Raw genomic sequence first — 25,207 nt, forward strand, 5'->3', positions numbered from 1 at the left:
GCTCTTAAAGGTGGGAACATGGGGTGAATCAGGGTGCAAGAACTTGAGTTAGGCCATGACAGAGTATTTTGTGCAGTTCTGTTCACCAAGGAAGGATGTGGAGGATTTGGGGTGAGCGCAGAACAGGTCTACTAGGATGCGACCTGGATTGGAAAGTACTAGCTTTAAGAGGAGGTTGGACAAAGCTGGAGTGTTTTTGCCGGAGAATCACAGGCTGCGGGGGGAGCTGATACAAGTATATAAGATTATGAGAGGTACAGGGTAGTTATTCAGAGTCTTTCTCCCAGGTGGAAATGTCAAATACTGTTTTATGTTTCTGTAATGAAGCATTCTCCATGGACTACCAAGTCATCCCTTTGTGATATTGGCTCTGTTCTTGCTTTCCATTAGTCAGATATGCTGGCCATGTTTACATAACACAGACAAAGAAACCAGTTTGTTTTCTCTTTCCACCTTCTGACACATCATGTTTCACAGTTGTGATATTAGTGATACATAACCCAGACCAGCAAGTATATGTTCTTCCATCTGCCACATTAAGTTCAATGGACAGAGGAGCAGAATTAGGCCATACAGCCCATTGAGTCATCTCTGCCATTCCATCGTGGTTGAGCCCGGATCCCACTCAACCCCATTCACCTGCCTTCTCACCATTTCCTTTAATGCCCAGATCAGTCAGGAAACTATCAATTTTCACTTCAAATGTATCCATGGTCTTGGCCTCCACGGCTGTCTGTAGCAGAGCATTCCACAGATTCACTACTCTCTAGCTAAAAAAAATTCCTCCTTACCTCTGTTCTAAAGGGTCACCCCTCAGTTTTGAAGCTGAGCTTTCTAGTTCTGGACACCCCACCACAGGAAACATCCTCTCCACATCTACCATATCGAGTCCTTTCAACATTCGGTAGGTTTCAATGAGATCCCACCTGTATTCTTCTAAATTCCAGTGGGTACAGGACAAAGGCTGCTAAATGTGCTAAGGTCGCACGTGATGAAGACCATGGAGCAGCTGATAATACAGAATCTGAGGCCACAAACCAGGCACGCCCAGGATCCTCTTCAGTTTGCGTATAAGGAGAAGGTGGGAGTGGAGGATGCTATCACGTATTTGCTGCACAAATCACTCTCTCACCTAGATGGGGTCAGTTGTGCTGTGAGGATTACATTCCTTGACTTCTCTAGTGCCTTTAACACCATCCAGCCCAAGATCTTAAGGCACAAACTAACGGAGATGGGAGTAGACTCTCACATGGTGGATTGGATAGTGGACTACTTGACAGATAGACCTCAGTATGTGCGGTTGGGAGACTGTAGGTCTGACACAGTGGTAAGCAGCACAGGGGCGCCGCAGGGAACCGTGCTCTCTCCGGTCCTGTTCACCCTGTACACATCAGACTTCCAATATAACTCGGAGTCCTGCCATGTGCAAAAGTTCGCTGATGACACGGCCATAGTGGGGTGTGTCAGGAATGGACAGGAGGAGGAGTATAGGAAACTGATACAGGACTTTGTGATATGGTGCAACTCAAACTACCTGCGTCTCAATATCACCAAGACCAAGGAGATGGTGGTGGACTTTAGGAGATCTAGGCCTCATATGGAGCCAGTGATCATTAATGGAGAATGTGTGGAGCAGGTTAAGACCTACAAGTATCTGGGAGTACAGTTAGACGAGAAGCTAGACTGGACTGCCAACACAGATGCCTTGTGCAGGAAGGCACAGAGTCGACTGTACTTCCTAAGAAGGTTGGCGTCATTCAATGTCTGTAGTGAGATGCTGAAGATGTTCTATAGGTCAGTTGTGGAGAGCGCCCTCTTCTTTGTGGTGGCGTGTTGGGGAGGAAGCATTAAGAAGAGGGACGCCTCACGTCTTAGTAAGCTGGTAAGGAAGGCGGGCTTTGTCGTGGGCAAAGTACTGGAGAGTTTAACATCGGTAGCTGAGCGAAGGGCGCTGAGTAGGCTACGGTCAATTATGGAAAACTCTGAACATCCTCTACATAGCACCATCCAGAGACAGAGAAGCAGTTTCAGCGACAGGTTACTATCGATGCAATGCTCCTCAGACAGGATGAAGAGGTCAATACTCCCCAATGCCATTAGGCTTTACAATTCTACCGCCAGGACTTAAGAACTTTTTAAAAGCTATTATTAATGCTTTTTGAGATAGTGATTTAGATGCATATCATATTTTTTTACTGAGTTAAGTATTGTATGTAATTAGTTTTGCTACAACAAGTGTATGGGACATTGGAAAAAAGTTGAATTTCCCCATGGGGATGAATAAAGTATCTATCTATCTATCTATCTATCTAAATGCTCCTCATATGTTCCCAGAATCGTCCTCTGGACTCTCTCCAATAACAAAACATCCTTTCTGAGATATGGGGCTCAAAACTGTTGACAATACTCCAAGAGCACCCCAACTAGTGTCTAACAAAGCCTCAGCATTATCTCCTTGCTTTTATAATCTATTCCCCTTGAAGTAAATGCCAACGTTGCATTTGCCTTCCTTACCACAGACTCAACTTGTAAATTAAACTTCTGGGAGATTTGCAAGAGGACTCCCAAGTCCCTCTCCACCTCTGATGTTTGAATTTTCTCCCCATTTAGATAGTAGTCTGCACTATTGTTCTTTACCAAAATGCATTATCATACATTTCTCAACACTGTATTCTATCTGTCACTTTTTTTGCCCATTCTTCCAATTTGTCTAAGTCCTTCTGCAATCACATTGCTTCCTCAGCACTACCTTCCCCTCTAACTATCATTTGCAAACGTTGCACCAAAGCCATCAATTCCATTATTTAAATCATTGACAAACAAGGTGAAGAGTAGCGGTCCCATTACTGACCATTGAGGAACACCAATAGTCACTGGCAGCGAATCTGTAAAGGCCCCGTTTATTCCCAATCACTGCCTCCTGCTTGTCAGCCATTCCTCTATCCATGCCAGTGTCTTTCCTGTAAAGTCATGGGATTTTATCTTGTTGAACATCTTCATGTGTGGCACCTTATCAAATGCTTTCTGAAAATCCAACTAAATGACACCCACTGCCTTTCTGTTGTCCACCCTGCTTGTTACTTTCTCGAAAAACTCTTAACAGATTTGTCAGACAAGATTTCCCTTTACAGAAACCATGCTGACTTTGACTTATTTAATCATTAGTCTCCAATTACCTCAAAACCTCATCCTTAATAATATACTCCAAGACTTACCCAACCATTGAGGTTAGGCTAACTGGCCTATAATTTTATTTCTTTTGCCTTCCTCCCTTCTAAAAGAGTGGAGTGGCATTTGCAAATTTCCAGTCTTCCAGAACTGGGCCAGAACCAAGTGATTCTTGAAAGATCATGAATGATGCATCTGCTATCTCCTCAGCAACCTCTTTCAGAACTCTGGGATGTAGTCCATCTGTCCCAGCTGACTTATCCACATTAAGACCTTTCAGACTGCCTAGCACTTTTTTCTTTGTAATAGCAATAGCACTTACTCCTGCTCCCTGACACTCATGGACCACTGGCACACTGCTAGCGTTGTCTACAGTGAAGACTGATACAAAGTACTTTTTAAGTTCATCCGCCATTTTCTTTGTCCCTATTACTACTTCACCAGCATCATTTTCCAGTGGTCCAATATCAACTCTCACCTCCCTTTTATTCTTATATAAACTGAAAAAAACTTCTAGCATCCTGCTTTATATTATTGTCTAGTTTGCCCTCTTATTTCATCTTTTCCCTTCTTATGGCTTTTTTTAAGCTGCCTTTTATTGGACTTTAAAAACTTCCCAATCACTTTTGCTACCTTATATGTCCTATTCTTGGCTTTTATGCAGTCCTTAACTTCTCTTGTCAGCCACAGTTGCCTAGCCCTGCTATTTGAGAACAGCTTCTGTAGGATATACAGTATCTATCTTGTGAACTATTCCTGGAATCCTCAGTCACCTCTGTTCTGCCGTCATCCCTGCCAGCATTCTCTTCCATTCCACCCGGGCAAGCTCCTCTCCCATGCCTTTGCAATTCCCTTTATTCCATTGTGATACTGATACATGTGATTTATGCTTCTCCCTCTCAAATTGCGGTATGAGTTCAATTATCTTATCATCACTGCCTCCTAAGGGTTCCTTTACGGTAAGCTCCCTAATAAGATCTGGATTATTACAGAACACTCAATCTAAGATGGCCTTTCCCCAAGTAGTCTCAAGCACATGCTGCACGAAAAAGTTATCTCATAGACATTCAACAAATTCCCTCTCTTGTGATCCAACACCAACCTGATTTTCTCAATCCCCTTGCATATTGAAGTTCCCCATTACAAATGTGACATTACCTTTATTACATGCCCTTTCAGCTCCCTTTGCAATTTCAGCCCCACATCCTGGCTACTATTTGGTGGCCTATATAGGATTCACATAATGTTTTTTTTTACCCTTGCCGTTTCTTAACTCCACACACAAAGATTCAACATTCTCTGACCCTATGCCACCTCTTTATAAAGATGTAATTTCATTTCTTACCAATAGAGCCAGCTCACTGCCTATGCTTTCCTGCCCGTCCTTTCAATACAAGGCATATCCTTTGATATTAATCTCCCAACTATAACCTTCTTTCAGCCACAACTAGGTGATGCCCACAACATCATACCAACCAATCTCTAATTGTTCTATGAGTTTGTCCACCTTTTTCTGAATGCTACATGCATTTAAATACAGCACCTTCAGACCTGTATTCTTTGCCCTTTTGAATTTTGCCACTGTGGTACAATTAACTCTTTGCTCTGTCTGCATTTGTACCCAATCATTGGTTTGTCCTTCCTGACATTCATGTTACACCCAACATCTACTTGTAACCCTGCTGGCTCATCCTCAGCTCTATCATGCTGGTTCCCATCCCCTTGCCATATGAGTTCAAACCACTCCCAACAGTTCTAGCAAACCTGCCCTCAAGGATATTGGTTCCCCTTGGATTCAAGTGCAACCCGTCCCTTTTGTACAGGTCATACCTGCTGCAGAAGAGGTCCCAATTATCCAGAAATCTGAATCCCTACCCCTGCTCCAATTCTTCAGACACAGATTTATCTGCCACCTCATACTATTCCTACCTTTGCTGTTGCATGGCACAGGCAGCAATCCCAAGATTACTACCCTTGAGCTCCTGCTTCTCAACTTCCTTCCTAACTCCCTGTATTCTGCTTTCAGAACCTCCCCACTTTTTCTACCTATGTCGTTGGTACCAATATGTACCATGACTTCTGGCTGCTCACCCTCCCTTTTCAAGATACTGTGGACATGTCCAAAAACATCTTGGACCCTGGCACCTGGGAGGCAAACTACCATCCGTGTTTCCTTTTTGTGCCCACAGAATCGCCTATCTGCCCCCATGACTATAGAGTCCCTGGTACAGCTGCGATCCTCTTCAGTTCCCTACCCTTCTGTGCCAAAGGGCCTGAGTAACAGCCAGAGACAAGGCCACTGTTGCTTTCCCCTGGTAGGTCAGTACCCCCCCCCCCCCCCCCACAAAAGAACTAAAAATGGAGTACTTACTGTTGAGTGGGACGGCCACAGAGGTGCTCTCCACTATCTGGCATTTTCCCTTCCCTCTCTAGACAGTCACTTGTTTATCTCTCTTCTGTAGCCTTGGGGTGACTACCTCCCTGGAGCTCCTGTCTATCACTCCTTCACTTTCCCTAACAAGGCGCAGGTCATCGAGCTGCAGCTTCAGTTCCCTATCACGGTCTCTAAGGAGCTGCACCTCTGTGTACTTGATGCAGATGTGGCCATCAGAGAGGCTGCAAGTCTTCTGGAAATCCCACATCTGACACCCAGAACAGAACATTGGCCCCACAGATATACCCCCTATTCTTTCAACAGTTAAGTAAGAAAATGAAATGAAAAATAAACTTACCTGCTTACCTCACCTCTGCTTGTTCTTGCTGAAGCCTGTTGAGCCAAAGCCTTACCACTCTGACTCAGACTGCTCCGCTAGATGGTACCTGTCTTTCAAGGTCCGCTCCAGATCTGTGCGGGAATGCTTCTGCTGTGTCTGTGCCGCTCTCCAGACAAAGACTCCCACTGAAAACTGGCTGCTTTCTCAAACTCCGCTCTAGACCTGTGTAGGAACACTTCTATTGCATCTGTGCTGCTGTAAATAAGCTGTCATTTGGTCTCAACCCACCATTGATAATCCCTTTGACCTACACATCCCTCCCCACCTTCACTGCTTCTGGAAACCAATTTGTTTTCTCATTCCACATTCCAACACAACACGTTGTACCTGACTCTTTCCACTCTTTCCATCTGCCGGGTGCTTTTAGCATGTTTTGTTTTTATTTCTGCATTTAGATCTTTTTGCCTTTTTTGAGTGTGGTGAAATTCTACAGTTAAATTTTGTGAAACTATTTAAAGCAGATGGATAAACTGTGAGGGAGAATTTATGGTGAAGTTAGGCCCCAAGGTGTCCCAAGGTGTTTTCTGTTAAAATAAGGTGAGGATCTCAAACCTAGCAAGAACCTCATGGTCCACTGCCCTCCTATAAGCTTCTCATACATGAACTGCCTACAGAAAGCACTTCAATGCACCAGAAAGATACACCAATATTATCACCACAGAATCCTTCGAAGCCACAGGATAAACTAGTGAGCCAACATAGCAACCTCTCACAGGTCTACAGATCCATCATTGATGACCTAATTATAGCTCCAAGTTATCTGCACGCCCATCAACAAACTCCTAAAACAGACATTCCATTCCAAGTTCTGCCATGGAAACCAATTACTAGGTACACAGAGAGCAAAATGGAATCAAAGCCTCACTGGACAAAACTTAAACAGCATCTTAATAAACCACAGCCCAAAACAACTCAGTGCAGAGGAGCATTCAAGGGGCATTGAGAATCTTGAGTTCTGCATCAGGAACACCCAGTAGCTCAGTGTAAATGGTGGAAGGAGTGTGTCACTTCGCAAACCACTGGCTCATTTGGCACATCCTGATTCACCTGCAAAAGAATCTAAAATTCATCATCCTCATCAGTCAGCTTAAAACTACAGACCCAGAGTAGGAGCAAGTCATCTTTAACCCTGAGGTAATGACTACTCCAGAGGAAAACTAAGATGGAATACATTTATAGCATTAGAGAATACTTGGTATAAATTCGAGCAACACATGCAAAATGCTGGAAGAACTCAACAGGCCAGGCAGCACCTAGGAAAAGGGTACAATCAACATTTCGGGTCTTGTTTGTATTTGGTATAAATTGGTAGGTATGTCTATTTTAACCAAATTCTTGTAGCAAGGACACATCTGAAGAATGTTGAAGGAATGAATTATGAAAATAATATAGAACCAAATAACGAAGAGACAAAAGCTGACCAGGTTGAATAAAGGTGTAATATGATCTTCAGATCAATAAGTTAATACAATGGCAGGAACCCACATAGTTCAAAACTTCAAAGCTTCTAAGAAAGCCAGTTAAGAGACTGAACTTGTCGCTGTTGAATATATGCAGAACACTTTTCACATGGAAACCATTGTGATACATCTGTGTGCATTTATGTAAACAAGTCATTAGTGTGTAACATCATCTTCATACACAAGACAAAAGCGCCAATTGTCTTTTGTTAGCCAGGAGTAAAGTAGATGCCATTGTTTTGAAACCCCTGGTGTATTTTTATATGAGATTTTTATAGTTAGACCTTGGCAGGGCCACAAGTGTGGGTTACAACTTTTAAACACACTACATATGCTCTCAATTTTAGCATTAACACTCAAGCCTCCTTCTACACTTTCCCTCTGCATCAGGAGTGCTTTGGTCAGGAGTATTCTTCTCCCCCTGTATATTGAGTTCTCTCTTCACACTTCAAAACTCATATTCTACCTTGAAACCTTAGCTCTAATTTATTTTCAGTGGGAACTGCCAATATGGATAAATTGAACTTTTATTTCTCCATCATTCCACCTAATCTATTTCCATGAAAAATCAGCTCTGAAATTTTCTGATATATCTACTTTGCCAAGAGTGAACAGCAGCACTTCTGTACCTTCCCCTTGCTTCCCAAACATCACAACTTTCTAAAAAGGACCTTGAACAACAATCTCAGATTTCCACAAAGTCCCCTCAAAAGTTTTCTTCCACCTTTTATTCTGGATCCATAAATGGGACAGCTTGTTTTATTTCCCTCTATCACAACTATTTTTCCGTCTCCACACCAGTCTTTTCTGTGTTAAGTTTCTAAATACTTATGTCGAAATCATTCACTGTGATGCTCAAGAGCATTTTTAAGATAGGAAAACAGCAAATAGTCCTTTAAGCTGCTGGCTGGGACATGTTGAAAACAACTGATTGATTTAGGTGATCAATTCTTCCTCTAGATTCACTCCGAAGTAGCCACTTGTAGTAATTCCAGTTAATTGGGTCACACAGGGATTAAGTAAGTGGCTGCCCCAATTAGACAAAGTTTCCTGGAAATAATTAATATATAAAAAAGGCATGCTAATTTTAACTGAGTAATATATTATGTATTTAAATTAAATACAGAACAAATTAGAACATTACCAATACCTCTTCAGTACTATAAAACTGGGTATTAGTTCCTAATAGTTATCAACAGAGGAATTCATCCAGTGTATGCTGCCGTGTAGTTTTGATTGACTCCAAATAAACAAAATCAGAACAGACACCTGGTGCAAATAATGGACTGCCTTCATACAATGCTTTTGACAAGTGCATCCTCCAAATCTTCATTTTCATTATAACACTTAAGATGATTGTTGAAACCTTCAAATTTTTTAGTTTCTAACTTGCTGAAGTAATGAAATAATTTCAAAGTTCAAAGTACATTTATTATCCAAGTATGTAAAACCTTAAGATTCATCATCTTTGACTCCCAGCCATTCCTGGCATCTCCAAGCCTGGATGGTTGAAACCAGTCAGCAAACAGTTTTTCTCGGCAACTATCAGTGACAAAAGAAACCACTGCTTTTTGAACACAAGTCCATGCAACTGACACCATTTAAAAACTGCTCGCTCTGAGCAGTCTGTAGACTCTAATGGCCACACAACTGACGTCAGTTAGAAACTGTGTTGCAACAGCCTCCAGACCCAATTAAGCAGTATAGTGTCCCAAATAAATGAAGAGAATCCTGGCTACTTTCTTAATTAGATTTTGGTCTTTAATAGTTGTCCTAAATAAGCAGCTGCCCTGAAATTAGCCAATATCCAAATTAACTGGAATCCACTCCATGTAGTAGCCCTGATGCTTAACATACTGTGATCCAAAACCTCAGGAAAGAATGAAGGAATAAAGAGAAAATAAGTCCCTACAATATATTGTACCGCAATTTAAAAAAAACTGGTGACTCACTCAAAGGCACAAAGCAAGCCAGAGCCTATTGATCAGTTTGCTGGCTATCAAAGATTCTATAAGGATTTTATTTTAAGTGTTTCTGATAGTAATAATGAACCATTTAATCTATTAAAAATATTAAATTATTAAAATGTTTATACAAAATACAAATAAGGCATAAATAAATAATAAAAAGTGATAACGATGCTATTTTCCATATGATTTTCAACTCCAAACAAAGTCATCACTGATCATTCTTGGAGTCACCCCAAGGGCCAGGAATGCATCTGGATGCTCTTCTTAAGGAAGCATTGCTTTATGACTAGAATTAGTTCAGCAACTCTGCAAATAGTCAGATAACATCCACCCTTCAGGATTTACTAGAGTTAAGTGTTTGTATAGTTGCAGAAGTCTAAGACTTGAGTTGTTAATAACTGCTATACTTAATTAGGAATTTGATGAGATTTGGTATGGCACTGAAGACTAGCAAATTTTACTGATGTACAGTGGAGGGCATTCTAATCAGATGCATTACTGCCTGGTACAGAAGACTCCAAAGCATAGATCAAAAGTTGCAAACTCAGCCAGCTCCGCATGGCCACCAAGATTCTCCACCATGGAGGACATCTTCAAAAGGTGATGCTTCAAGAAGGACCTCACCATCGAGAACATGCCCTTTTCTCATTACTACCATCAGGGAGAAGTTACAGGAGCCTAAAGATCCACACTCCATGGTTTGCAAACAGCTTCTTCCCCTCTGCCATCAGATTTCTGAACAGTCCATGAACACTACTTCTCTATTCCTCTTCCACACTCTGTATTTCTTTATAACATACCCGGTAGTTTTTTTTTAATGTCTCTCACTATAATGCTGCCACAAGCCAGCATATTCTACCACATTCTATACTATGCAAAAGTCTTAGGCATCTTAGATTTTTGATTTAAAAATTGTTTTAGATGTTTGTTTTTGACTTTTGCATGAGTATGTTAGTAGAAAAGAGCAAATTTTAGATTTCCAAACATTCATTTTCCAAAAAATTAAATGTTTGTATTTTGTTAAAAAAAGTAACATCAAGTAATAGACCACTTTTCAAATAAAAACGTGATTACTTTGTAGGTATATAGCCCAGCACGATTAAACAAGATAACAAACATGCTAAATGATTAATGATACGAGTTGAATGAACTAAACAGATTAGCTGAAACAGAAATGGGTGTCGAAGGACAACCAAACTAAAAGGTAAGAGTGTGGCAGATGTAACAGTTTAACCGTCAGATCAACTTGTACATCATGGCGAGAATGAGCATAGCAACAAGACACAGGGTGGTCATCCTGCATCGGCAAGGTCTCTTCCAAGTTGACATTTTGCAGCAGACAGGAGTTTCAAGATGTGCTGTCTAAGCTCTTCTGAAATATATATAAAAAAACAGGTAGGGCTGAAGAGCAGAAATTCAGTGGCCTGCATGGCACTCACGGAGAATGAATGCATCAGATGACCATGAGACCATAAGACACAGGAGCAGAATTAGGCCATTTGGCCCATTGAGTCAGCTCCACCATTCAATCATGGTTGATCCTTCCCCCCCCCCCCCCCCCCCCGAGAGATACATCAAACTGATGTCCCTTCTAAATCAGAAGAAGTCCAACATTGCTATCAGCTCTGAACTCACTGAACCCAAGTAGCTCCCTCCACAGTCCGGAAGTCTTGTCAGGAGTGATCCTCATGGAAGGGTTGCTGCCAATAAGCTATTCCTCCAAAGTGGAAACAAAGCCAAGAGACTCACCTATGGACACAAACACAAGAACTGAGGGTGCTGAACAATGGCAGCAAGTACTCTGGACTGTAGTTTGTCCAAAGTCAAAAATGACTTTGACATTTTTGGCTCAAACAGGAGTAGGTTTGTCCATATCTGGAGAGCACTACATGTATGAGTGTTTGCAGCCAATAATGAAGCACAGTGGAGGTTCCCTGCAGGATTATGGCTGCATTTCTGTAAATAGAGTTGGTGATCTAGTCAAAATTAATGGAATCCTCAATGCTAAGTACAAGCAGATTCTCATCCATTATGGAATACCATCAAGGAGGCATCTGATCGGTCCCAACTTCATTCTGCAGCAGGACAATAACCCTAAGCACATGGCCAAGGTCACAAAGGACTATCTTCAGCTAAAAGAAAAGCAGGTTCTGGAACGGATGGCATGGCCTCCACAGAGGCCTGATCTCAACATCATTGAGGCAGTCTGGGATTACCTGGAGAGACAGAAGCAAGCAAGACAACCAAAGTCTGCAGAAGAACTGTGGCAAGTTCTCCCAGATGCTTGGAACAACCTACCAGCCGATTTTCTTTTAAAACTGCACGATGGTGTACTGAAGAGAATTGATGCAGTTTTAAAGTCAAATAGATTTGATTTATTTTTTTTACTGTTTATTGCTCTTTACTGTATTTAGAAATTTTCCATTTCATTATTTTTGAAAGCATCTTCACCTTACAGAATTTTTTTTACATGTGCCTAAAACTCTTGCACAGTGCTGTATGTCAGTGATAATTAAGCTGATTCTAATAGCCAGTGATTCAGCTGGCTGTTAGACAGCATGAGTAAAACCAGATTCTTGATTAATCACAAGAAGCAAAGATAATCAAAGCACTGATTGAAATGAGAGAATCATATTTATTTCACCAAAATAAACAAATTTAGCAATTGTTTTTATTACATTAACTGCAGATAAATTACTGCGTCAATTAAAAAAAAAAAAACTAGCTTAAAAATAGTTACATCAGTTATGTACATTTATGCTTTATGTTCCAATATTGTACAACTGGCAATTGGGTTTATCCGGTCATAGACAAAAAGTAACAATGCATTCAAGGCATTACTATTGCATGAAGTTAAATGTCACAAGAGGAAAAGTAGTCTCAGCAAAAGATCAAATACATAAACTCTCAGTATGTACAGAACAATTTTAATAATGCAAATCATTTGACTGGACACCTGAAAAATAAAGAGGAGAGCTTTTTCCCCAGCTTTTTAGCAGTTATTGTGGCTAATGTACTTTAGTGCAGAAGACTTGCACTATGGTTTGATAGTAACATTTCCCCAAACAGTAATTCTCTCTGTAACTTAAAAGACACGTTGCAAAATGCTTTTTTGTTATAAATACATTTCAATGCCATACAATTTTTAAGGCATCATTTATACAATAAATTAGTCAATAGTGAAAAAACAGTGCTATACTTTTTAAAGTAAGTTTTAAAATTCAAGACTTTGTAAAATACTTAAAATCACCATTTTGAGAAACATGCAGCAATTCCATAAATGCATTTACTGAGACACATTCTGGATAGAATTGGTGATGCAAGGGTTTGGTTTCTGTTCTCACAGTTCATGCCATAATTATAATGATCATTAAAATAAAATCAAAAGTAACAGTCCATGTGTGCTTGTTTTGGTACTCTTCATTTGGAATAAATTTCCCCTCTACTGAGCCTGGTGACTTACATATGGCAAAAGGAAGAAAATTCTTATTGTGCTTTCAGTACAAGTAAACAATGAATTTTAAGGCCTTAATACGCGAGGGAGAAACTATTTTATTTCCTTGCAATTCGTTGTTTCTATGAAGGAATTCATCTGCAAAAGTCTTCACTTAAAGCACATCTCAAATTTAGTAACCTATGTCTATGTACATTTTGGTAACATGTCACATTGTAATAATATAGTTCTTTGGAAAATCTCTGAAACCAAGTCAGGCCTGTGGATTTACAGTATCTCAGTTGGGAATGTACTGCAAATTTCATTTCCATGAAATAAAGAAAAATAATGTAGATTTCCTTGTGACGGCTTCATTCTCCATTGTCTGGCTAATTTGAAAGGCATCAGCTGAGAAATGTGGAAAGCAGAAGCACAATTTTTAAATTCATACATGATGGCCCTTTATCATTCGACTATTCTCAGAATTATCTTTCCACAACTTTCAATAAGTTGAAACTCCACAGTAATTGGTTTAGTTAATTTCATCCTTATAGGAACCAAATACCTTTTCATTTCTTAAAGGGGGTCAACTTGCTAAAGCTGTGCCAAAATGGAGATGGTTTACGTTTAGGCTCAGCCAGTGCAAAAACTTGTTGTTGAGGAATACTGGTAGGCACTGTGATGTGACGTTGGTGGAGTGGGTGAAGGGGCTGATGTAGAGGAACAGCAAATCCACTGTAATTCATTCCTAGAAGAGTGAAAGGAGAAAATAACATTGCACCATTAGCATTTTTAACAGTCTAACTCAGATCAGTAAGAGGAATAATATTTAGTTACTATAATTTCACTCACATACACTTACTCCCTCCCTTTTAAATACCAATGTGCCAATACCCTTTTTGCCACCTTACTTCTGCATCAAGGGCATTTGTTTCAACAAGTAAGCCATTGCCAATCTACTATGAGCTGCTGGGATAATTCAGCAGCAGAAAGCAAATGTCTGGGTGACTATCAAAGTTCAAAGTATATTTATTATTAAAGTACATAGATGTCACCACATACTACCCTGAGATTCATTTTTGTATATACATTTACAAGAAAATAAATACAAATTAATTTATGAAAAACTTTAACAAAAACTGACAAATATCCAATGGGCAAAAGAAGACAAATCATGCTAATAATATATATTTTTAAAGTACATGAATAATACTAAAAACATGAGTTGCAGAGTTCATGAAATTGAGTCTATAGGTTGTTGTGTAATAACTGTTCCTGAACCTGGTAGCGTGGGACCTAAGGCTCCTGTCTCCGCTGTCCGGCGGTAGTAGTGAGAAGAGAGCATGCCTGGAATCAGAGTTCCTTGATGAAAGGAAAAAAAGCAAAGAATGCAGAATACCCCTTTCACTGTTGCCCCCAATAAGAAATATATCACACTGGATACTGTTGGGGGCAATGACCTACCAGCGGAAGCTGCAGCCATATCAAGTCACTGGCATTGAGTTTGGCTCAGAAGGGAAGGGAGGAGAGCAGTAAAGATACATGGTTCAATAGTTAGAGGAACAGACAGGAAATTCTGTGAGCACGATAGGCTCCTGGATGGTATGTTGCCTCACAGGTGACAGGATCAGGAACGCATCTGATCGGGTCCATGGCGTTCTTAAGGAGGAGGGTGAGCATGTAGAAGTTGTGGTAGGTATTGGTACCAATGACAGACAGTTGCAAGAAAAAGGTTGTGAACCTTTTGCAATTACCACGCTTTCTGCATTACTTACTTGTGTTCCGATTTTATCTAAATCATAATAATAGGCAAAACAATCTGCATAAACTAAGCAACACACATAAAATGCTGAAGGAACTCAGCAGGCCAGGCGGCATCTAAGAAAAGAGTACAGTCGACATTTCGGGCCGAAACCCTTATGCAGGACCCTTCTCTTGTCTGTCTTGATTCTCTTCTCTTGCCTAAACTAATAACACACAAACATTTGTACTTTTCATGTCTTTACTGAACACATTGTTTAATCATTCACAGTCCAGACAGGAAAATGAATGTTTATCCTTGTATGTAATAACTGGTAGTAACTCCTTTAGCAAGGATAAATTTTAGACCATTTCTTCATACAAAATTGTTTCAGTTCATCAATATTTCTGGGATACCTTGCATGAACAGTCCTCTTCAGGTCGTGCCATAACATCTCATGTTTTGGAATGGAGTAAAAAGTCTGGACTCTGGCTTGGCCAATCCAAAACATGAATTTTCTTCTTTTTAAATCATTCTGTTGTTGATTTACTCATGTGTTTCTGATCATTGTCTTGTTGCATCATTCAACTTCTATCAGGCTTCAGGTAATGGACCGCTACCCTGACATTCTCCTGAAAAATGTCTTGACACAATTTCTTCATTGTTTCTTCAACGTTTACAAGCTGTAACAGTACTGAGTTTCCTCCATTTATAGACAATTCCTTACTGTGGACTGATAAACACTCAGGTATTTAGAAATGCTTTTGTAGCCTTTTCCAGCTTCGTGCATCTCTACAATTCTTCTTCTAAGGTCCTCTGAAAGTTGGTTTGATTGAGGCATGTTGCACATCAACATTTCCTTCTTGCAAAGAGCAGGCTCTTCTCAAGAAATTCCTAGAGTGCCCACAAGATGTCTTTTTAGAGCAGTTCATCATTGAGTTCAGTTATTCTAGAATGGGTGTTATGCAATGAACTAGAATTGATTAGAGACCTTAAGGGAAAAGCACCCTTAGGGGTAAGTTATCATAATATGATAAAATTCACCCTGAACTTTGAGAAGGAGAAGCTAAAGTTAGATGTATCAGTATTACAGTGGAGTAAAGGGAATTAGATAGGTATGAGAGGAGTTGGCCAGAACTGAATGAAAAAGAACACTGGCAGGGATGATGGCAGAGCAGCAATTGCCGGAATTTCTGGAAAGAATTTGGAAGGCTCAGAATATATACATACCAAAGAAGAAGTAGTATTCTAAAAGAAAGGTGACACGACTGTGGCTAACAAGAGAAGTCAAGGCCAACATAAAAGCCAAAGAGAGGGCATTTAATAGAGCAAAAATTAGTGGGAAGTTAGAGGATTGGGAAGCTTTTAAAAACTAACAGAAGGCAACTAAAAACGTCATTAAGAAGGTAAAGATGGAATAGAATAGTAAGGTAGCCAATAATATTAAAGAAGATAGCAAAAGCTCCTTCAGTTACATAAAGTGTAAAAGAGAAGTGAGAGTGGATATTGGACTGCTGGAAAATGATGCTGGAGAGGCATTAATGGGGGACGACAAAATAGCAGCCAAACTGAATAAGTATTTTGCATCAGTCTTTACTGTGAAAGACACTAGCAGTATGGTGGAAGTTCCAGGTATCAGGGGCATGAAATGTGTGAAGTTACCATAATTAGAGAGAAGGTTCTTTGGAAATTGAAAGGTGTGAAGATAGATAAGTCACCTGGACCAGATGGTGTACACCCAAGGTTGTGAATGAGGTGTTTCAAGAGATTGTGGAGGTATTAGTAATAATTTTTCAAGAATCACTAAATTCTGGAATAGTTCTGGAAGACTGGAAAATTGCAAATGTCACTCCAGTCTTCAAGAAGGGAAAGAGGTAGAAGAAAAGATACTATAAGCCAGTTAGGGAAGATGTTGGAGTTGAGAATGAGGTCTCAGGGTACTTGGAGGCACCTGATAAAATAGGCTATAGTCAGTATGGTTTCCTCAAGGGAAAATATTGCCTGACAAATCTGTTGGAATTCTTTGAAGAAGAAACAATTAGACAAAGAAGAATTGGTTGATATTATGTACTTGGATTTTCAAAAGGCCTTTCACAAGGTTCCACACCTGAGTCTGTTTAACAAGTTACGAGCCTGTGGTATTACAGGAAAGATTCTAGCATGGATAAAGCAGTGGCTGATTGGCAGGAGACAAAGAGTGGGAATAAAGGAAGTCTTTTCTGATAGGCTGCTGGTGATTAGTGGTGTTCCACAGAGGTCTGTGTTGGGACCAATTCTTTTTACGTTATATGTCAATGATTTGGATGATGGATGATAGCTTTGTCACAAAGTTTGCAGACAATACGAAGATAGGTGGTGGGGCATGTAGTTTTGAGGAAGTACAGAGGCTACAGGAGGACTGTGACAGATTAGGAGAATGGGCAAAGAAGTGGCAAATATAATAGTGTTGGGAAGTGTGAGGTCACAAACTTTCATATGAGAAATGAAAGGGTTGACTATTTTATAAATGGAATGAAAATGCAAAAAACTGAGGTGCAAAGCCACTTGTGAATCCTTGCGCTGGCTTCCCTACAGGTTAATTTGCAGGTTGAGTCTGTGGTGAGGTAAATACAATGTTAGCATTCATTTCAAGAGGCCTAGAACATAAAAGCAAGGATGTAATGCTGAGGCTTTATAAAGCACTGGCAAGGCCTCATTTGATGTATTGTGAGCAGTTTTGAGCCCCTTATCTTAGAAAGGGTTTGTTGAAACTGGAGAGGGTTCAAAGGAGAGTCATGAAAATGATTCCAGGATTGAATGACTTGTCTTACGAAGACTGTTTGATGACCCTGGGACTCAGAATAATGAGGAGTGACCTCATCAAAACCTATCGAATGGTGAAAAGCCTTGATAGAATGGATTTGGAAAGAGCGACTCTCCCACCAGAGTCCAGGATCAGAGTACACAGTTCAGAATGGAAGAGCTTCCTTTTAGAACAAAGATGAGGAGAAATTTGTTTAACCTGAGAGTGGTGAATCTGTGGAATTCTTTGCCACAGGCAGCTATAGATGCCAAGTCTTTATGCATATTTAAGGCAGAGTTTGATAGATTCTTGATTGGTCAGGGCATGCAGGGATACGGAAAGAAGGCAGGAGATTGGGGCTAAGAGGCAAATTGGACATGATGAAATGACAGAGCAGACTCAATGGGCCAAATGACCACCTTCTTAGGACTGGAAAAAAAAGAGATGAGGACCATGAAGCTACTTGCTACAGAGATACTTTGGTACACTAAGGAGATATGCAGTTTTCCTATCAGATTCCCCCTTCTCCAGCCCTGTATCTCTTTCACCAATCAACTTCCCAGCTCTTTATCTCATCTCCCCTTCTAGTTTCATCTCTCACCTTGTGATTCTTCCTCCCTTCCCCCACTTTCTTACTCTGACTCATCTTGTTTCCCAGTCTCAGCCCGTAACATCGACAGTACTCTTTTCCATAGATGCTGCCTGGCCTGCTGTGGTCATCCAGCATTTTGTGTCTGTTGTCTAAATGTTTAATATTATTTTCTTATTGCTATAAGTTTTTTTTCTGCTCATGTCTGTGGGATTTTTAAAAAAACATTTTACTAATTATATACCATTTCTATAGTTTTGTGAGGTGTCAGAATTATCTTTATTTCTGAACTTACCCTTCATTTTCCCACGCCTGGATTTTTTGGCATTTAACATAGCTTGTTTCTTCTGGCTCTCTGATATTTCAAATCCTGAAAAACCAATGCAAAAATAAAACTAAATGTACTTCATAAACCACAATGAACCAGAACACAAAACATGTGTTGATATAGTAATGACAGGGAACAATGTAGAATAATTTCTAGATTCTGAAGCAATTTCTGTTTCTATGTATTTTTATTCCTGATTCTTTTCAGAATTTATTTTTCCTGAAGGTAGCGAATTGCCAGTTTCAATCACTGCACAGAAATGGCTCAGAAGTGATAATGATTGTTACTAAATTCTTCCAATTCCTCTCATTAGGGAAGTCCTTCCCCTGCAGTCAGTTGTGTTTCATAACAAAATGGATATGGCAGGTACACATGGAAAAGAAACTTGAATGTATTATTCCACCATGGTACCGCAACAAAACACAGCACAGTAACACAGTGAAAACGCTGTAAGACCTCAGCAACTCAGGCAGCATCTACGTTGGGGAATAAACAGTTGATGTTTGAGGCTGAGACCCTTCATCAGGACTGGAAAGGAAGAGAGAAGAAGCCAGAATAAGGTGGTAGGAGAATAGCAACGAGTACAAGTTGGCAGGTGAAAGGTAATTTCAGGTGAGGGAGAAGGTGGGTTGGTAGGGAAGGGGGAATGGAGTAAGAAGCTGGGAGATGATTGGTGGAAAAGGTAAAGGGCTGAAGAAGAAGATATCTAATAGGATAGGACAGTGGACCATGGAAGAAAAGGAAGGAGGGGTACCAGAGGAAGGAAATGGGCAGGTGTGGAGCAGAGAAAGGGTGACAGAGGGAACTAGAATAGGGAATGGAAAAAGAGAGAAGTGGAGAGAGGAGAATTTACCAGAAATCAATTTTCATGGCATCAGGTTTGGTGGCTACCCAGATGGAATCCATCAACCTGAGTATTGCCTCATTATGGCAGTAGAAGCGGCCTTGGACAAACACGCCAGAATGGGAATGAGAAATTGGATTGAAATGGGTGGCCACCAGGAAATCCTGCCATTTGCACCAAACGGAGTGAAAGTGGACAACAAAGGAGTCCTCAATCTACATCAAATCTCATCAATGTAGAGGAGGCAACCTCACTTACTTCATTCCCTTCTCCTCTCCCACCTTCCACCTCACTTGGTCTGAACCATCACCTGCCAGCTTGTATGCCTTCCCCTCCCCCAGCGTATCATTCTGGCTTCTGCCTCCCTCCTTTCTAGTCCTGAAGAAGTCTCGGCCTGATACATCGACTGTTTATTCCCCTCCGAAGGTGCTGCTTAAGATTTCCAGTATCTGCAGAATCTCGTTTACACTGTAAGATATTCCAACATGATACAACATTCCAACATTTCTATTAACAATCAATGGATCAAATTGAGACTCTGCTGTAAAACCACATCTAGTAATGATTGATAGTAGACAATCAAATTGCTAAAAGGAGACAATGTCATTTTCAGTGATGGCAGGGTCTAGCACGCGAGCGGCAAAAACAAGGCTGAAGAACTTACAACCACGTTCATCCAGAGAGCCCAGTAATTACGTGTTACTTGCCTCTTACTTTTGACTTCCCCAAGTGCAACATATCACACTTGTCCAGATTAAACTTCATCTGCTATTTCTCTGTCTACATTTCCTACTGGTCTGTATTCTGGTGAATATTTTAACAACTCTCCTGACAATCCACAACTCTGCCAATTAATGCTGCATCTGCAAACATCAATTGGTTGGTTTACCTACATTTTCCTACACATACATACACGTCACAAACAACAGAGCTCCCATCGCTGATCTTTGCAGAACACCACAGGTCACAGAGCTCTAGTCAGAATAATTACCTTCTATCTTGAATAGCTAAGCCAATTTTGAATCTAATCTCCCAAGTCTCCATGTGCCTTATCCTTCTGAATCGGACGACCATCGGAGAACTTGGTAAAAGTCTTATTGAAGTCCATAAACATCACATTCATTGCCCTGGCCTCATCAATTGTCTTTGTCACCTCCTCAACAAATTCAGTCAAATTTGTCAAACTAGACTTCCCCTGCACAAAGCCATGATGAATATCCCGAACAAGTTCATGCTTTTCTAGGTGAGTAGACCCTATCTCTAACTCGAACACACCTCTAAGTTTCTGGTTTGTTTCTATTGCCCTTCTTAAATAGATGAACAACATTAGCTACTATCCAGTACTCAGATCTGTATCAAGGCCTCAGCAACCTCTTCTCCTAATAACCTGGGATAAATCTCATGTCCTGAGAACTTATCCATCTTAATGTTCTTCAGCATACCCTCCCTGATTTTGTCCTCTTGCTGAGTACCAATCTGAGGTACTCCTTTAGAACCTTGCCCATTTTCTCTGACTCCAGGTATGATTTCCCTCTTTTGCCTTCGAGTAGTCCTAAGCTCTCTTTCATAGATTCTCTTTAATCCTTCTCACAAAGTCCTCCTGATTCTCTGCTTTTGTTCTTTTGCATTCCTCAACAGCTCTGACCAGTTTCATCTTCCTATACCTTACACAAGGTTCAATTTACTTTTGTAAAATTTGCACATCTCTCATCATCCAGGATTCCCCAACTTTATCAGCCTTGTCTTTATTCCTCATTGGAATATGTAGATCCTGAATTCTGATCAGCTGGCATTTAAACTACCCCCACACCAAATGTTAACCTCCCAATAAGGCCAGCTCCCATTGTAATACTTAGCGCTCACTCCTTACCCACACCACTGCCCCCTTCCCCAATGTCTGGTCTTATTACCTATCTTATCTATAATTATCTGAAAAGATAGAGTTAGAGTCACTGTTCTTGAAATGCTTTCCGCTGAAACTCATTTCCCAATGCAAGGTACTGTATGGTTCCTCCCCTGGTTGCACTATCCAGAAGCCTTCCTGGATGCACCTAACAAATTCTACCCAATGTAAGTTTCGGGGAATGAGCCTCAGTCAACATTGGGGAAACAAAAATGACCCTGTTGCTTTTACACCTTTCCATAGTATGCACACAAATCTGTTCCTCTGTCTCCCACTGGCCATCATAGCCCTATCAGAGCTATTAAACATTTATTATTCCTGAGCTCTACCCATATTGCCTGACATCCTCTATAAGTGCAACTGTGACATTCTCCCTGATCAGTGGTGAATACCAGCAGCCCCACCCACCCTCTCAACTTTTTTACATTCCTCTCTATCGTGTCTGAAACATCTGAATCCTGTAATGCTGAGCTGCCAGCCTGCCATTCCCTCAACCAAGTCTCCATAAAAGGTACAGCATCATATGCTAATCCAGATCCCTGACCCATAATACTCCTTGCATTGAAATAAATACACTTCAAATCTCAAAGTACATTTATTTTCAAAGCATGCATACTTTATACAACCTTGAGAATTTGTCTCCTTACAAGCAGCCACGAAACAACGAAACCCAACAGAGTCCACTAAAAACTGAAGAGTGCTGAGAACGTTCACCACAATGTTCCTTGGGATCGGGGAGTTCAGTTACGAGAAGAGATTACCGTGAGGAGATAGGAGAGAGGACTGCAGGAAAGCTTCCCCCCACCCCAATCAAAGGTAGATAAAACAAGAGGTAAAATACAGTTAGGATAGGGTCAGGGAGAAGAGATTTAGGGAGTATCTTTGCCACCAATGGATGGTAAGTTCATGGAATGTACTGCCGGAGGATGGTTGAAGCTGGATTGCTGACAGCATTTAAGTGCCAAACTGAGCACTTCAATTGCCTAAGCACAGAAGATTATGGAACAAGTGCTGGGAGTTGGGACCAATATGGAAGGCTGCTCACAGCTGGGATGGGTGAGATGGGCAGAGTGGCTCGTTCCCCTGCTGGATGGTTCTATGACTCAAAGCTAGTAGGGAATTTGATTGTTCCAAGTCAGCATAGGCTCAATGGGCTCTAATGGCTTCCTATGTCATAAGGAAACAGGCATAGATGGAAAGTGTATACTTCAATCACTTCACCTTGTTGTACTTAAACATTCAGAAACCAAACATACCCAGTTCTTTGTCTTCTTGTACTCTTCTCCTTTCATCTAAACATGCCTGCAGCCATCGGTGTTTGTCCTCAGGCTTTCTGGCACAGAACAGGTGGACTTCCTCTGTTACTTTACTTATCAATTTAAAGGCATTTTTTAAATGAAGGTTAAGATCTTTGTCTTTGCCATCCTCAACATTCACTGTTTTTATCTCATCCATGTCAATGTGGCCTTTATAATACAACAAATCTCGTCTCAGTCTATCTTTTTTACAGAAAAACAATTGATGGTCAAAAAGAAATAAAGTCCTCTGTTGGTTTTTTCCTTGGCTTGAGATTTTGGTCAACTCTCCAGAAAAGATTAGTTCAGAACTTCTAGTTAAAACATCTTGCCCCTGAAAAATATGAAGGAAAATGACTTGATATATTGGAGCAGAGAAACAGATACGGGCCACTTAATTCCTCAAAAAGGTTCACAGAATATGACATTGCACCATATATCTCAATACCTCAATCAAAATGTTATCAGTCTCAACTTTGAAAATAGCAAATAACATGGAAGTAATTTCACAAGTGGGAAAGATTTCGATCTAAAAGTAACACACACAAAATGCTGGAGGAACTCAGCATCTATGGAAATTAATAAACAGTTGACATTTCAGGTCAAGACCCTTCTTCATGACTGGAAAGGAAGGAGGAAGATGCCAGAATAAAAAGGTGGGGGGAAGAGAAGGAGGAGTGTTTTCTCACTACACTTGTGAAAGATACAGTACAAGTATCCTTTTCCTACTATATCTTTATAGCTAGATGTGTCAGGCAAAATCATGTAATTTTCTCCCTCTGCCTTTACCCAATTCATTCTCATAAATAACCTGAAAACTAACTAATAACCCCTTTCCCCTCAATGTTTCAAACAAAATAAATCTAGGATGTATGCAATTTCTCCTTATAATTTAACCCAAGATGATAACATATAAATCTACTATTGAATATATATTGTACTGCTTCTATAGGTGACAAGTAATACTATCCAAAAATGCTCAGTTCGCCAAATGTGGTTTAACTATGGCTCTCAATACCTGTACAATGTGCACTGTATTTAACCCATTCAGTATTAAACCTCCAGCAGAAGAAAATGGTGGTGTCAGTTACAGGGAGTAAGACATTTTTGAATGGAAAAAATAGCAAATGCAATTCAATCCAGAGAAGGTCAAGATAATTACCGAAGCTAAATAAGGGTGAGAGAATTGGGTACAGCTCTGAACATTAAATTGCATGAAGGATGTAGTATTTATTTATTTAGAGCTACAGTACAGAACAGGCTCTTCCAGCCCAATGATCTGCACTGCCATAGTGTTGTGCTAACTGCTAAGCTACTGTGGCATCCATGTACTATAGAGGCTGCAAGAGGCGGCTTACAAAGATGTTTCCAGGGTGGGAAAATGTTATAACAAGTGACTGATTAGTTGCCTATTGTTTTCTTTAGAATAAAGAATACTGAGAAAAAATTTAAAAGGGATGTGTAAAATTAAGGAAGTCCCACATGGAGCATAATTTTAAGGTAGAATTAGAAGGGGTGTTGTGTAAAGATTTCTTCACTTGAGGGTTGGGTGCCTGGAATATGAAGCTGGGAAAATTGATAATTAAAATATGAGAGCAATTTTAAAACTAGATCTGATGTATCTGGCATTGTCATATGCTTCTAGATGGAAAGGGTCAGTTTGTCTGGCTGGTAGGCTCTGCAGATTGACCATAGGTAGCAGCTGTGATCTGGTAAATAGAAATCAGGCACTGGACATTTGCCATTGCTATTACAGGATAAAAAATTCATTGCCAATATTAAGGTATTATTTGACAACTGAACCACTGGTTCTGTGATTCAACAAAATCAAAGAAACTAGAGGAATATTTATGTAGCACATCTATCTCAATCAGAATTTAAAAGGGATATTATCTCCATCACAATTTCTGAAACAATGCACATGATGTAATATTAACTCTAACAATGACTTACTGTTTGAGTGAACCTGCTTGACCATTAAACTGGTTTAAATTCTGGAATCACTTTCTGACTCCGTCTCAATGAATTGTTTTCTGCTCCTAACCTTCTTGCCTGCTAAATGCTATTTTCACAAATAGTTACTGATTTACATATACATAAAGTAACCTAACTGATAAACTTGGAGAGCGAAAAACAGATTTGTCATTAAAAGTAATGAGAAATGAATAGCAATTTCCAGGAACTGTATATACCGAGTTAATGTGAAACTATAATAAATATAAGTAAAACATTCCTAAATAAACAAACTTTAATGTAGAAATGTTAGAAATATTCAGATAAACTAAAGCAAGTCAAAATACAACTATTTACTATGTAACACCCACCTCCCAGTTTACAATGGACACTTGCCACTGAGCAATCTTGTCTATACTTTCTAGTCGCCTTTTGCGTTCATTAATCAGATGTGCTACATTCTTCATGGCCTCATAAGCAGCACTGATGCTTTGGTAATCACTGTGGAAAAAACAGAGATCTTGTTGATCTTTGCTACAAGTAAAATAAAATGATTAATAATAAAGACAGAGTAGTAGAAATACTCAGCCAGTTACGCAGCAATTGTAGAGAGAGAAGCAGAGTAAACATTTCAGGTTGATTATCTTTCATCAAGCAATAAAGCAGGGTGGAAAATTACACATTCTAAAATAATAAGTGTTTTCTGGTTAATTGGTCCATCGGTTAACTGGGGCGGCAGGTTATTTGGCACAACTCTTAAAGAGCAAAAACTAATCAAGAAAATAGCCGGGATTCCCTTCATTTATTTGGGGCAATATCCCACTTAACTTGGGCAGGCGACTGTTGCCGAATGATTTCTAATTAGTGTCAGGTGTGTGCGCTTGTGCCGTGCTTAGAGTGAACAGTTTTTAAATAGCATGTTTTTAAAGAATAAATAACAGTTTTTTAAGTAAACAGTTTTTAAGTT

The 25,207-nt window shown here is 40.1% G+C and overlaps 1 protein-coding gene across 9 annotated transcripts in view; it reads right to left on the reverse strand.

The window, feature by feature from the left end:
• Positions 1–11,987: 11,987 nt before the first annotated feature.
• LOC140726844 (spermatogenesis-associated protein 13-like) overlaps positions 11,988–25,207 on the reverse strand; it is a 213,657-nt gene continuing 200,437 nt past the window's right edge. For all 9 annotated transcript variants that reach the window (XM_073043740.1, XM_073043743.1, XM_073043741.1 and 6 more), the window contains 4 exons: positions 24,612–24,741; positions 22,249–22,621; positions 18,213–18,287; positions 11,988–13,553 (listed from right to left, as the gene is read on the reverse strand). In XM_073043740.1, coding sequence (XP_072899841.1) covers positions 13,375–13,553; positions 18,213–18,287; positions 22,249–22,621; positions 24,612–24,741 — 757 coding nt within the window. In that variant the 3' untranslated portion in view covers positions 11,988–13,374. The remainder of the gene's footprint in view (positions 13,554–18,212; positions 18,288–22,248; positions 22,622–24,611; positions 24,742–25,207) is intronic.

Source organism: Hemitrygon akajei, chromosome 4 (genome assembly GCF_048418815.1).
Source record: "Hemitrygon akajei chromosome 4, sHemAka1.3, whole genome shotgun sequence".
Classification (NCBI taxonomy): Eukaryota; Metazoa; Chordata; class Chondrichthyes; order Myliobatiformes; family Dasyatidae; genus Hemitrygon; species Hemitrygon akajei.